General features: G+C 39.6%; 1 protein-coding gene across 15 annotated transcripts in view; it reads right to left on the bottom strand.

Annotated features, from left to right (window-relative positions):
• SYNE1 (spectrin repeat containing nuclear envelope protein 1) overlaps nt 1-13840 on the bottom strand; it is a 437497-nt gene that overhangs the window by 61401 nt on the left and 362256 nt on the right. For all 15 annotated transcript variants that reach the window (XM_032407632.1, XM_032407640.1, XM_032407639.1 and 12 more), the window contains 4 exons: nt 12761-12995; nt 10815-11009; nt 7173-7298; nt 3596-3751 (listed from right to left, as the gene is read on the bottom strand). In XM_032407632.1, coding sequence (XP_032263523.1) covers nt 3596-3751; nt 7173-7298; nt 10815-11009; nt 12761-12995 — 712 coding nt within the window. The remainder of the gene's footprint in view (nt 1-3595; nt 3752-7172; nt 7299-10814; nt 11010-12760; nt 12996-13840) is intronic.

Below are 13840 nucleotides of genomic sequence, written 5' to 3'. Positions count from 1 at the left end.
CTCTCTAACCGTGGGATAACGCCAGGTTTAACTAAAGTTTTTAGCTTTTAAAATGAGACCTTAGGCTCAAGCTCATTTCCTTTTGTGGTTTCATACTTGACAGAGGTACTCCGGAAACACTAGCTCAAGGACTAGTAACTAATTTATATTCCTACTTGCAGTTATATCCTAGCACCTTTGGTATGACTACCCATGACTAAAATCTCACTGGATTCAATAGTTTTTTTAGATTGAAGTAATGTGAGATCAGTATGCTTTAGCTTCATGCCTTAAGACATTCAAGTTAGAAAGTTTCTAGAAACACTGTGTATTCACTATACTTCCTCTTTTTTTTACTTAAGTCTTAGTCCACTCACAGGTGCAAGGTACTAATCTCTTCACGGCATATCATATGATCAACAGCAGCCTTCAAAATATATTTCCAAACACACTGTTGCCTAGATATATCTAAGTCTGGTGAGCAATTTTAAACATAGACACTTTTGTCCCCTTTTTTCTTTTTCCAGCTTTATTGAGATATAACTGACATATAACATGGTGTAAGTTTAAGGTGTACAGTGTGGTGATTTGATACACATATCTACTATGAAATGATAACCACAAGATTAGTTAACACATCCATCATATCACATAATTACTATTTCTATGTGTAACGTGAGAGCAATTAAGATATTAGCCATAAGAAAAGAATGAAATCTTGCCATGTGTAACAACATGGATGGATCTAAAGGGTATAATGCTAAGTGAAATAAGTCAGTCAGAGAAAGACAAATACCATATAATTTCACTCATATGTGGAATTTAAGAAACAAAACAAATGAGCAAAGAAAAAGAGATAAGCAAAAAAAAAAAAAAAGACTCTTAAATATAGAGAACAAACTGGTGGTTGCCAGAGGGGAGGGAGGTGGGGGGAAGAATGAATTGGTGAAGGGTATTAAGGGTATACTTATATTGATGACCACTGAGTAATGTACTAAATCACTCTATTGTATATCTGAAACTAATATAACACGGTATGTTCATGATATTGGAATTTAAAAAATAAATAAAACTTTAAATAAATTAATTAAAAAAATCAAATACCGACTCTCTTAGTGACTTTCAAATATATAATACAGTCTTGTTAACTATAGTCACCATGCTATACATTAGATCCCCAGAACTAATTCATTTTATAACCAGAAGTTCGTGTCCTTTCTACTTCATGGCATTTTTACACAGTACCAGTTTTCCTAAATCAAAAAATACTGTATAATCATAATCTTCTAAACTTCCAAAATATTCAAAGACCTTATCATTATTTTACATTTAAAGGAACATAAGTATAATGACATAAAACAAATGCCCTAAAGTCTTCTTTTAATTATTAACAGGCACTGGAGATAAAAAGAAATGGTCTTCATTCTCAAGGGCCTCATAGTCTTGAAATAAAGTCGAAATATTAAAAAAAAAAAAAAAAAAGAAGAAGAAGAAGAGAGAAAAAAATGTACTGTCAAATGATGGCACAAGCCAAAAGGGAAATGGGTGTTCAAAGGAATAGGAAAATACTGAGGTCTGAGCATCTCAAACAATGGCATCACAGGGGTTGTGGCATTTGAAAAAGATGGGTTAAAATCAGAAGGAATAGTCAGTCTAGGCAGGAGGAGTGGTCTGAGCAAGGTTTTGGGGTAGGGCAGTTCCTGGCAGGTTTGGGAAGGGAATGGAAGCCATTATCTAAAGTGTTATCTCTCTGAGAGCTTTGAAGACATCAATTAGCCAGAGAAATAGGTATAGTATAATTAATTTCACAGAATATGCTGAAAAGTATTGAGTCAGCAAGTAGTGCTAGATTTTTCTCAATTTTAAGAAAGACAAATGAATAAGGCTCATAAAAGTAACTGAAGATTGCTGTGATCATTTTCCATTATTTGTACACACCAAGTTATCTTGCACTTATATGATATGCCATGATAAAGTCCTTGCATTAGAAAATTATATGATAATTTACTGGATAGTTATGTATTGATTTTGGGTTGAATACTTCAGAGAAGAATAAAGTATTGTGATTAGCACTATCATGCTCAACGTGAGTTTCTCATTGTGTTCACTAAGAATATGAAGCTCTGTGAAAAATGGCTAAATTAATTTTGAACTCAAATCACTAGCATAAACTGTTTATAAAAATCATCTCTTACACCCCTCCCTTTTAAAAGTATAGATTCATAGAAAATTGTTCACACATTTAGGAAGTGTGCTCCAGAGTTTCCCTTGGCTCATGGTCTGAGAAATATCTTGGTTTTAATCTAAACATAGAGAGAAATTCACCTAACGACAAACTTCTTGTTGATGTCAAATGAATCAGGAGGCTATGAGCCTCTTAAACTCTGGTTAATGTTTCCTGAAGCATGAAAATAAGCATCTCTAAAGTCAGAGAAAGTGGGGAGGATGGAAGAAAAGAGATCTCTAGGATGGCACAGCTGGCCTGAAACTGGGGAGGCACAAAGAGACCCCTTCTCAGAAGCCCCTTCCTCATTCTTGTAACACTTGCTTCTCCCCACGTGGGTCGGTCCTCTGTCTACTCCACTCCTGTGCCTTTACTCAAGCTGCAAGCTCATCCAACCCATCTGCTCACTCCCTCCACACCAATCTGTCTCTTCAGCTCCCCTTCTCAGCGCTCAGCTCAAGATTTATCTACTGCAACAAGCGTGTCCTTTATTTCCTGCAATGCACACTGCTATACATTGTTTTAACTTGTTTATACCAGTTGCCTTCTTCACTGTACAGGTTCTTCTGGACTGATTTTAGTCTCAGCTCTGTTGTAAACTCGATGGTAGGAACATCTACTATAGCTTGTGAAATTCACAATTAATGTGACTGATTCATTGAACAAATATGGACCACAGGCTATTATGTGCCAAGGAGAGCAGTCGGTTTCAGCATGGGGCACTGCTGACGCACTCCCAGCTTCCTGGAGGGGATGGTCTCCAGGTCCTCAGTCAGAACCTGTTCTTCACTTGTGGGCCTTTAATCTATGTTGTTCTTCTTTGCCTTTGATGCCTTCTCATTGCTTTTCTACCAATCTCTTCCTTTCATTTCAAAATAAAAATCCAATCTGGGATCTCAATTTTATAGTATAATGCACAAAGAAGGTACTTAATAAATGAATCACATATGACTAAAAATGCCAAACCATGAATTACTAGGAAACTACGATGGTAAATCAACAGCCACAACATTTCCAAATACAAAGCCATTTCCACAGTATTAGCTAAAAATGCAAATAAAACAAAGGTTTTTCACATGTTTAAAGTAAGAAAAAGACCACCTGTACCTATGAAGATCACATCCATGAACCAAAAAACTGTTTTTCCTCTTACAATATTATGCCAGTCAGTGAAAGGGACAGCAAGAGAATCCAGCTGAGATGCATCTCAAATATAATGTTAAGATATAATTTTCTTAATCTGAAATAGTCTCACAAAACCCAGAGTTCTTCCTCCGTGTATACTCTGAGTTACAGGCTAGGTCCAAACATGGGTCAAGCCATTTGACATTCCAAGTCATCTTCCAGTTTTCCACCTTTCTGAGCTAATGCTCCACACAGAGTTTGTCTTACCTGGTGGCACAGTTCTTCCCACTGCCTCTGCAGCAGCTCCATGCGTTCATTCAGGATGGAAATATCATCAGCACTAATGTAGGCACAGAGGGTGTCCTTCAAGAGTGTCAGCTGAGCCAAATCATCTGTCCAGCTCCCAGCTGCATTTTCCAGTTCCTAGATTAAAAAAACAAAAACGTGAATACCCCCATGAATATCTATCATCAACAATTTCTGAAGTGTGCTAGGAATCCCCTCTTGATACAATTATTTTTCCATCCATTCTATTTGAACATCTCACTTGGTCTACTTTATTTGCTCTGGTGTTGTCTGGTCATTTGCCAAGTTCTTCTGATAAAACCCCAGGTTGTGGGGCACCTGGGTGGCTCAGTCGGTTAAGGGTCTGCCTTGGGCTCAGGTCATGATCTCAGGGTCCTGAGATTGAGACCCGCATCAGGCTCCCTGCTCAGCGGGGAGCCTGCTTCTCCCTCTCCCTCTGCCACTCCCCCTGACCCACTGTGCTCACTCTCCTTGCATGTGTGCTCTCTCTCTCAAATAAATAAATTAAAAAAATAAAACAACCCAGGTTGCTTGACGAATCTTCCTATGATCTATTTACCATTTAACTGATCATTTTGGCTCACCTTATCTTTCTTTTTTTTTTTTTTTTTAAGATTTTGTTTATTTATTTGAGATAGAGAGAGCATGCACAAGCGGGGAGAGGGGCAGAGGGAGAAGCAGGTCCCCCGCTGAGCAGGCAGCCGGATGCTGGGCAATCCCAGGACCCTGGGATCATGACCTGAGCCGAAGGCAGACTTTTAACTGACTGAGCCACCCAGGCGCCTCTTGGCTCATCTTTTCTAAGTTGAAATTTCATCACTGCCTGATCTTCTTTACTTTTAAACTGATTTCATAAACTGCTAATCCAGGCTTTACTTTTGTCCTGAGTTAATAATCACGTTAATAAAATATTTTCAAAAAACCAAACTCCTGGGGTCACGTTCATCCTCAAACACTGTGAGTTTACATTCTATGATATAGACTTAATAACGTAATCACTGAAAAGATCCATTGCTGTTATTACTCAGTTGAAAATAATGGACTGAATTCATTTCCTGTAGGAACACAGATTTCTTCAGGTTACTGAAGAAAATATTATGTACTCTGTCCTTTTGGGAAATGATTTAAGAAAAAAACCCATAAAACAATATTTGAATGGGTTGACATTGGTTTTTGCAATGCTTTGAACCGATGATCAGTTTTGCAATTTGTATGAGTCTTGCTTTTTGCCAGCTGTTGATGCTTTTAGATTCCAGCTAGTTCTGTGTATAAACAGAGTATTTCACATGGCTTTTTCTCCTCTCTTTTTGTCTCTTCACACAGGAGACAAGTTTCCGAAGGCAAAGGCAATTAACGGTACTGTCTGAGGCTAACTTCTCAGGCAATTTAGGCAAACAAGGTTTTAGTCTGAATTTTCCAGGTAATTGCTTTGTTTTGCTGCTAAGGGTGGTTTGGGGAAGAGCAGAGAGCTGGACCAAAATGCATCCTTTTAATCTCCAAACTTAATAGCCGGGTATGTTTGTAACTGTTGTATTTTGGGAGATGAGGTCCCATGGTAACAGCATTTGGCTGAAAGACCAAACCATCCAGGTGGAGTAAATATGCAGTATTTCTGCTTATATTCGTAGACATATTAAGCTGTCATACCAGTATAAATATTTCCCCCTTTTAATGCCCATTTCTAGCCCCTAACTCAAATATCAGATATAATCCATGGTGTAAGGATTATAAAAGAAACACCACCACCACAAAAACTAACTGTTTCAGACTCACAGGCTCCATTAGATGAGTCCCTGTTGTAAAAATACAGCCTCTGGATTCAGGCAGCCTTGATATTTACAAACTCGGAAATGTTATTAAACTTCTAGAAGCCTCAGTTTTCACATCTGTAAAAGGGAAATAATAGACTGTCCTCGTGAGCCTGTGTTTATGTCAACTGAGATAACGCTGTGTAGTCACTGCCACATAAGAGTGGCCAATAAATGCCCATTTCTGTTTATCACAGTTTTCTTTAATCACTTGTTAGAAATTTAACATCACAGATTTAAAACAAACTTTTTAATCTTTGCATGCTTCTGAATTTACATCTCAAGATAATATTTTCCTCATTTGCCATCCATGATGTAATGTGTATTACCTTTTATTTTTCCTAAATCTGCCTCTTTTTTTTTTTTAAGATTTTATTTATTTATTTGACACAGAGAGAGCGCGAGCACAAGCAGGGGGAGTGGGAGGGGGAGAAGCAGGCTTCCCACCTAGCAGGGAGCCCGATGCGGGACTCGACCCCAGGACCCTGGGATCATGACCTGAGCCGAAGGCAGACGCTTAACGACTGAGCCACCCAGGCGCCCCATAAATCTGTCTCTTTCGAGTTTCAAAGGATATCCTTAAATTTTGATACTGAAGAAAAATTCTTAAATCCAGGCTTTTTGTGATTTCAAGACTTCTTTAAAAAATGATTTTTTCTTTAATGCTTATGACTTCTTAGCCAGTGTGAAGCAGAGAACTTCTGATTAAAATCCAAATCATTTAAGTATGTGTGAAGTTTTTTTTTAAAAGATTTATTTATTTATTTTAGAAAGAAAGAAAGAGAGAGTGGGGGAGGGGCAGAGGGAGAGAATCTTCAAGAAGACTCTCGGCTGAGCATTGAGCGTGGGGCCTGACCTCACAACTTACGAGATCATGACGTGGGCAGAAAACCAAGAGTCAGAGGTTTCACTGACTAAGCCACCCAGGCGCCCCAGTATCTGTGAAGTTTTACAGCATTACTCTAGGGCAGTGATTTGCAAATGACTGGGAAACACAAGGACATGTATTATTTGGGGGAGAAAAAGCATTTGTAAAGGTAGTTTTGACTAGATCTGCATCTTGCTCAGCAGAGAACTGTTATCCAAACACTTCACTTGACTATATAGGTATGAATGGAACATATCCTACAGACACTAAATCACACTGGTCTCAGCAAGCTCATAATGCAGGGAGCGGTCTGTATTAGCTCCTGATTTGCTTCCAATTGCGATTTGAGGTGTTGATCGTGATCTTTAAGCAGTCAGGGCCCTGAGTACCTGAACGACTGTGTGTCTCCATGCAGTAACTGAGATCAGCTATTTACAGTTCCTGTTTTCCTTACAGAAGAGTGTGGAGGACAGGGTGTTCCCCTAAGGGCCACTGTCTGCAGAATTTCCAGGCTGCTGAGGCTCGCTCTCCTTTCTGTGAACTAGACTATTCTGCTAGAACAACTCTCCAGTGTAGATGCTTTAAAAAGATTGTGTTTATTGCTTTTGACCCAGCTTTTAAATATCTTTTAATGCTGTGTTTATATTTCTCAAGATAATCCATAAACTAGTCTATAATTTCATCAACTGCAATAAATCAACAACCAAGTCTCACCAGAGTTGTCTGCCCTAATGCAATATCCAGGAACTTGCATCTACATGTTCACAGATGGAGCAGATTGACTGAATTATGCTTTCAGAGGCAATATGACAGCAGAAGCCCAGAGGTAAGTGACGGCTAAAAGCTCAATCCAGTCATTTACCTTGCAACGCATTTGTTCTGCATGCAGCTCTTCGTGGTGATCTGGGAGAGGTTGAGAAAGCTTCTTCTTGAACGTTCGTAGTTTCTCCAGAGAATCAGCTATTCCATTCTCACATTTTTCCCAGTCCTATAATGGGAGAAGAAAGAAATTTCATGGCTTTTTTTTTTTTTTTTTGTAGGAAACTGGAACAAAAGAAAAACACTCTTCTTAATCCAAGAGAAACAATTAAAGATTCACTGGGGAGTCCACATCCATTTGTAGGCAGCATCAGAAGAGTTGATTGAGTTCTACACTTACGTATGTGACGTTAAGCAGGTAATATGCTATGCCTCAGTTTTCCCTATGAAAATGGGCATAACACAAACTCTATAACTGTTGGAAGGCTGGAGGAAGCAATGGTGTGAACACATCAAATACAAGGCCCAGAATATTATGGGTACTCAAAAATGTTATCTGCATCTGGATCAATCTGCAGAGGTAAGAGGTAATCACACTATTCTGCCTCTTTCCTAACTCCACCCATAAGGTGTCTACACGACCTCAAACGCTTTATAAGAGATAAAAAAGAGGATATGGAATCTCTTTCAGGCTGAAGCGTAAAAATAATATAACCCTGACTCTGATTCAATTCATTATATGAACAGTATGTGGTACATACATTTGATTTGTTACAGAAGTAGAACCACAAGTACCAACGGTTGGCACTGGGTGGGCTTCATCTTGAAAGTGCTGAAACGTATATCACAAAGGGTTGAGTATATAACACATAAAAGCTGAAACAATCAATAAATGGAAGCAGAGAGATGAGGCAAAATTTTAAAAATATACATCCAGTATGTCAAATACTAATAAGTGCTCTGGAGAAGAATACAGCAAGTTAAGTGGTAGAGAGTGTGGTGGTAGAGACCAGTAGATCTCTACAGAGTGACAGAGAAAACATACATTATGTGGTTGTTTTGGACGATTGTACACCAAACTTGTAGCAGTGGTTACCCCTGGGGAAGATCACAGGATTTGGTGGTGGTATAGGGGAAATTTCATTTTTCACTCTACATACTTTAATTATTACCTGAATTTTTTTAATCAGACGCATGTATTTTTTTTTTAATTAAAAGAAAAAAAATGATAGGATCCATAATGGAGACTTGATTCTTTATAGCATTAGGGCTACAAATTAATTCCTGTCTAGTGTCTCAGAGACAATTCAAATTAAATTCACCTAAACAAATCTCCTTAATTTTGCCTATGACCTCCCATTCCTGTCCACCCCCCCACCTTCCTGGTGACTCTTCTCAGTGGCCACTCCCCACAACTAAAATTACTGGGTTCCAAAGAAAGACAACTAGAATTGCTTTTAGTAATAAGCCTGGTGCCAAATCATGCCGCCTTTCCCTTCACATTATCTCTTCCATTGTCACCAGTTTTTTCTTGTCTGGGCTCTTTCTGTGTTCTTTCCTGATGGTTTATTTTTAGCACGGCAACCCACAGGTGCTATGACCAAAACTGTCTTCTGTTAGAAGTGCTGACTAAAGTGCCTCCCTACTCAAAAGGTCTTTTGGTTTCTAACTGAACTGAGAATTTGGCCCAAGATTGTCATTTCTCTTTTAAATTCCTTCAGGGAACTTCCTAGAGTGCATAACCACATTCCCTCTTTCCATTTATCAGAAAAAACACAAACTGTCTGTCTTGGTCAGATTTGTACCCATTCCCCTTTGTTAAAGTATCTCTTTGTTCCCAGGCTACAAGTAGTTCATCAGTGCTAAGCAAAGTGAGATCCTCTTACTAAATTGAACAGCATTCTCAATGAAATCATCACACACTCTGAAACCTATCAACATGCCATCAGCGAATGTTCATTGATCTAAAAGAGAAAAGGCCGGTTTCTTATTTTCCATAACAAAATTAAGAGGCCATAGTGAAGCAGGTGAACATGAAGGCCACAGAATTAGAATCACTGTATTTTGACATATTTACTCAGAGCATTAAATCAAGGGCTAAAATTAGATAAGCATTATAGCAGTGATGTGAAGATACACTAAAATAAAGAAAAATGACATTAACATTAGAATTTAGCTTCATGAATTCCTTCTTAGGCAAATGGGTCCTAGTGTATGATTTAAAATAAAATAAACTTTAACAAGAGAAGAATAAGGATTCCCCTTTCCAAGGGTGGCTTAGATTCCAAAGCTATAATCCAGTCTTTTTATTACATGAATTACAAGGAAATAACAAAATGTCATGGTCTGCAAACATCTATCAAAGTGGATGTTTTACACACCAACAAACAGACTGGCAAGAAAAGCAAATGCAGTGACTCAGCCATTTCGCCTAATTAAAGTCTTGGGAATGAGTCCAAAAATCACATCACAAATAAAGAAAAATATATGATTAAAATGATCTCTACAGAATGAGTTACAACATTTTTAATCCTTTCCTGAAAGCAAAAAAAGAAGAAAAAAAAAATCAGACATATTGTATTACTGATGAATTGTGCTGTGTGCAAGTAATAGTTCTTTAACAAATGTTCAGTGGCATTTTTGATTGATTGTTTCCCACACAGAAGGTAATATATTATTAAGTAAAATTCAACAGAATAAACCCAAAGGGTGTGCATAGTTGAAGCATTATAAAAGCAAAATGTGTTCCATTACCTTTAATTACTATCTGTGATCCACAAACGTGGCAAGCCAAGTTTAATAGACAACTTTGTTGAAGTGTTGGTGATTATCAACATATATAAAACTTTCCTATTTAGCTCTGTTCACTCTTGAATATGAAAATAATATCAACAGTGATAATGACCATCACTTATTGCATCCTCAATGTGTGCCACATGTTTACTTTCATTATTTCATTAAATCCTCACAATACCGTCTGAAGGAGGGGTAATCATGCCTACTCCAGAGAGGAGGAAACTGAGCCTCAGACAGGTTGAGTTAACCAGGTTAAGTTGGTTTATTATGGTTTTAACTTGGATATATCTGGCTCCAGAAACCATGCCCTGTACCCAATGCCTTCCGATTATGTATTGCGTATGGTTACGGAAAGTGAGGGAGGAAGCATCTCGTGGGGGGTCTGGATAAATCTACCTCTTCCTAAACTTGCGGTGTGATCAGTATGCTCTCTGTATCCAACGGAAGGCTTAATATACCTCCTGAATTTTATCTCATAGCAATGTGCTTGGATAAACTAAGATGAAATCAAGAGTGTCCTCTTGGATAGGTTTTTCCCTGCTGTAAAATAAGAGATATCAATCTTAAAAACCACTTTAGAGTCTTAGATCAGGGAGTGGAATCTACTCTTTGCATTCCTGTTTGGATTTATAAAATCATCACAGGGCTCTTGGCTCAGCCCCGACCATTAATCAGAATTCGTCGCTTGGACAGTCTTATTAGACTTAAAACTACTCAGCTGGGGGATTTTTCTGAAAGACAAACTGCTGAAAATTGGGAAACTTCTCCAGGTCATGCAAGACAGGACAAAGTCTTAAATGAGACACAGGGCAGGGGATCAAAATACTGCAGGGTATGACTTAACGATCTTTGCTTTGTCTGGAAAGCTAACAACAGGAGGGCGCAGCAGGACCACTTACGTGGCTTCTGAAACTGCATTACATCTACAGGAGCAAAGAGCTGAACTTACTTTCAGCAGGAAGGCCAGCTTTGTCTTCTGCTCCTCCAGACGCAGGCTGGCTGATTTCCACTTGTCCTGGATTTCCGCGAGTTCGGCCTGCAGGGCGGCCTCAGCCCCACTGTCGGCTGAGAGGAGGAGCTGTTTGCCCGCCTCCACCGTGAGGATGTAGCTGCCTTGTTGACGCAGGTACACTTTTTCTTTGAACTGAAAGGAACCGTAGCTTTTTACTTTCTCATTCTTTTCCTCACCAGGTCCCTATTGCAAGTGTGTTTAAGCGACCCTACAGTCTTTCATACATTGCATGCCCTCTTTATCCAACATTTATGGAGCTAGTACTTGGGCGTGAATGAAGCACTGTAAAAATGAATGAGAGTTCAACAGGGGAGGCTTAATTTCCGTCCCCAAGTTAAATACAATCACAGTGCGATACGGAAACTGCTCGAGGAGATTGAGGCACAGGGAACACACTGTTACATGTCTCATTTGTCTTAAGTTTTATTAGGGTCTTTTAATTTCTTCCACAAAAAAAGGTTTGTGATGCTCGGTTCATACAAATAACCCACTTCCAAGAAAGACCCGTGCTCAGATATCTAACCCACATGGATGCAAGACAGGCTTCCTCAAAGGGAAAAGTCTTCATGAGTCTTGGAAGACACATGAATACAGTCAGATGAAGAAGGACCTAGTGTGACGAAGGCCAGGAGTCAGGGAGAAGAATCCTTCCACGCAGACAAATGAAGATGGGCAAATTTACTACACGAGATCAGTAGGATGAATTCAGGACCTCGGTGTAGTTTTCAGGGACTGGAATACAGTAGACAGGTGAAAGAGTGGCAGAAGATGATACAAGATCACACCCTGCACAGGTATTTTTTTAATAGTGAAAGTGATTGAGATTCACAGGAGAATATTAAGCAGGGAAGTGATGTGTTTGGATTAAAACACTCTGCAGCAGGGTAGAAAATGGAATGGAAAAGGGCATATATTGGATACACTGAAATAGGTTAGAAAGCTATTGTCTCTGTAGGTAAGAAATCAAGAGCTCCTCATCTAAGGTAGTGGCAGTGGGGATGGAAACTGGGAGTGTGTTAGAAATGGGGAGGGAGAGAACAAGAATATAGCTCTAGAGTTACTCTAAAATTCCTAACTGACAGACCAGATAGCTGGTAATGACATTTCCTTGAATAGGGGACATGGGACAAGGGACTGCCAGAGAATGGCTCATCCAGATATTACAGGCTCCGTGGGAACCCACGGAGTATACTATGTCTATGATGCATATATATATATATATATATATATAAATCTAAAGGCAGTTGAATACATAAGTTGAAAGCTCAGGAGGTAGATGTAACTGGAAGATAACACGTTGACCCTTCTGTGCTAGTAGGAGGCAGACGAAGCCATGGGAGGATGAGGTCTCCCAGGAGAAAGGAAGCAGCAAACAATGACCTCCAAAGCAAGAGGAGACATGAAATACTGGGGACGACTGATCGGAGTGCTAGGAGGGAGGCATCTAAGGGCTGGAGGCCCAGGTTTCCAGGCAGATGGAAGGAAGGGGCCAAACCAGGAATAGACCAAGAGCTCAGACAGGACTAAGACTTTTATCTTTTCTGGAATACTCAAGTTACACGTTTAAATTGCTCATGGTTATAATCAATGCAAAGTGCTCCATTCCTGGCCATTGCCTTTCCCTCCATGCTGAAGGTTAGTGAGCTGCTGGGATGCACTGGTGTGGGCCGTGGACGGGGTCTGTGAGCGGCTGGGCCCGACCAGACTATCATTAAATACGGACTTTGTAATGCAATCAGATTGTAAGTTCCTGTTGATACTTTGGGACAATATTTGTCCTCATTCCAGTGTCACTCCAGGAACCTGGTGAAGAACTGAGGCGAGGGTAAGGTGTATAGCGGAAATGTAGAAGAGGTTTAAAAAGCCTGTGTTTTGCACCTTACCTGCACTTCATCAAAGAGGGTCCTTGCCTGTTGCAGTGGTATTGGGACGCTTCCGAGAGCACTCACGGGAAGATAGGACACTTCAACCAACCATTTACGAAGCTTCTCTGCCATCTCCCTGTATCGCTGCCACTGGCGAATCTGGCTGTCGATGATGCCCCTCCTCTGCTGGGCCCTGCGAATTACTCCCTGCCACTGATTGCTGAGAAGTGTCAATTTCAGGTTGAATTCATCCCTGGTGCAGAAATAATTACACAGGGAGGAAACACTGTTACCCTGGATGCATTTACATGTAAGTCATGTATACACACAATGTATATACACTCGATGACCCTAAAGAGCCCTGAGAAGTGATTTAGGGCAGAGGTTTTCAAATATCACGCCATGATCTTTTATCAGGTCTATTTCAAGTAATTTTTAAAATTAATAACTATTGGTTTCTGCAAACAGTGAATATTTTCATGTCTCAGCACAGGTTAAAGGCCTATCTGTAAGGTCACTAATTATTCCCTGCCTGAATGCACAAGTGGGGAGAGAGCATAGGGTAGCAGATGCAGTGGGAAGGGGCCCAAACAGTGTATGCAGCAGGTGACAGCATCTTGTGAGTGCTACAGCGAGAGGGAGAAAATGGGGACCAGGGAGCCTGGGTGGCTCAGTCAGTTAAGTGTCTGCCTTCAGCTCAAGTCAGGATCCCAGGGTTCTGGGATTAAGCCCTGTGCTGGGCTCCCTGCTCACTGGGGAGTCTGCTTCTCCCTCTGCCCTCTCCCCCTGCCTGTGCTCTCTCTGTGTCAAATAAATAAATAAAATATTTTTAAAAAAAGAAAATGAGAACCAAACTTTCTTATAAACCTCCGTCTTCAGCCAGAATTACAAGCCACTTTGGAGGAACAACACTGGGTTATTTCAGCTAGAATCATAAGCCACTTAAATAAAACCATTTTATTTATTTATTTATTTATTTATTTATTTATTTATTTATTTATTTTAAAACCATGTTATTTAAAAAAATTTTTTTTAAGATTTTTATTTACTTATTTGAGAGAGAGATCACGAGTGGGGGGGGGTGGCATGGGGGAGCGG

This window comes from Phoca vitulina, unplaced genomic scaffold, assembly GCF_004348235.1.
Source record: "Phoca vitulina isolate PV1807 unplaced genomic scaffold, GSC_HSeal_1.0 scaffold9, whole genome shotgun sequence".
NCBI classification, from domain to species: Eukaryota; Metazoa; Chordata; class Mammalia; order Carnivora; family Phocidae; genus Phoca; species Phoca vitulina.
Note: the sequence above shows the minus strand (reverse complement) of the source record. Positions and strands in the feature narration are given on the sequence as shown.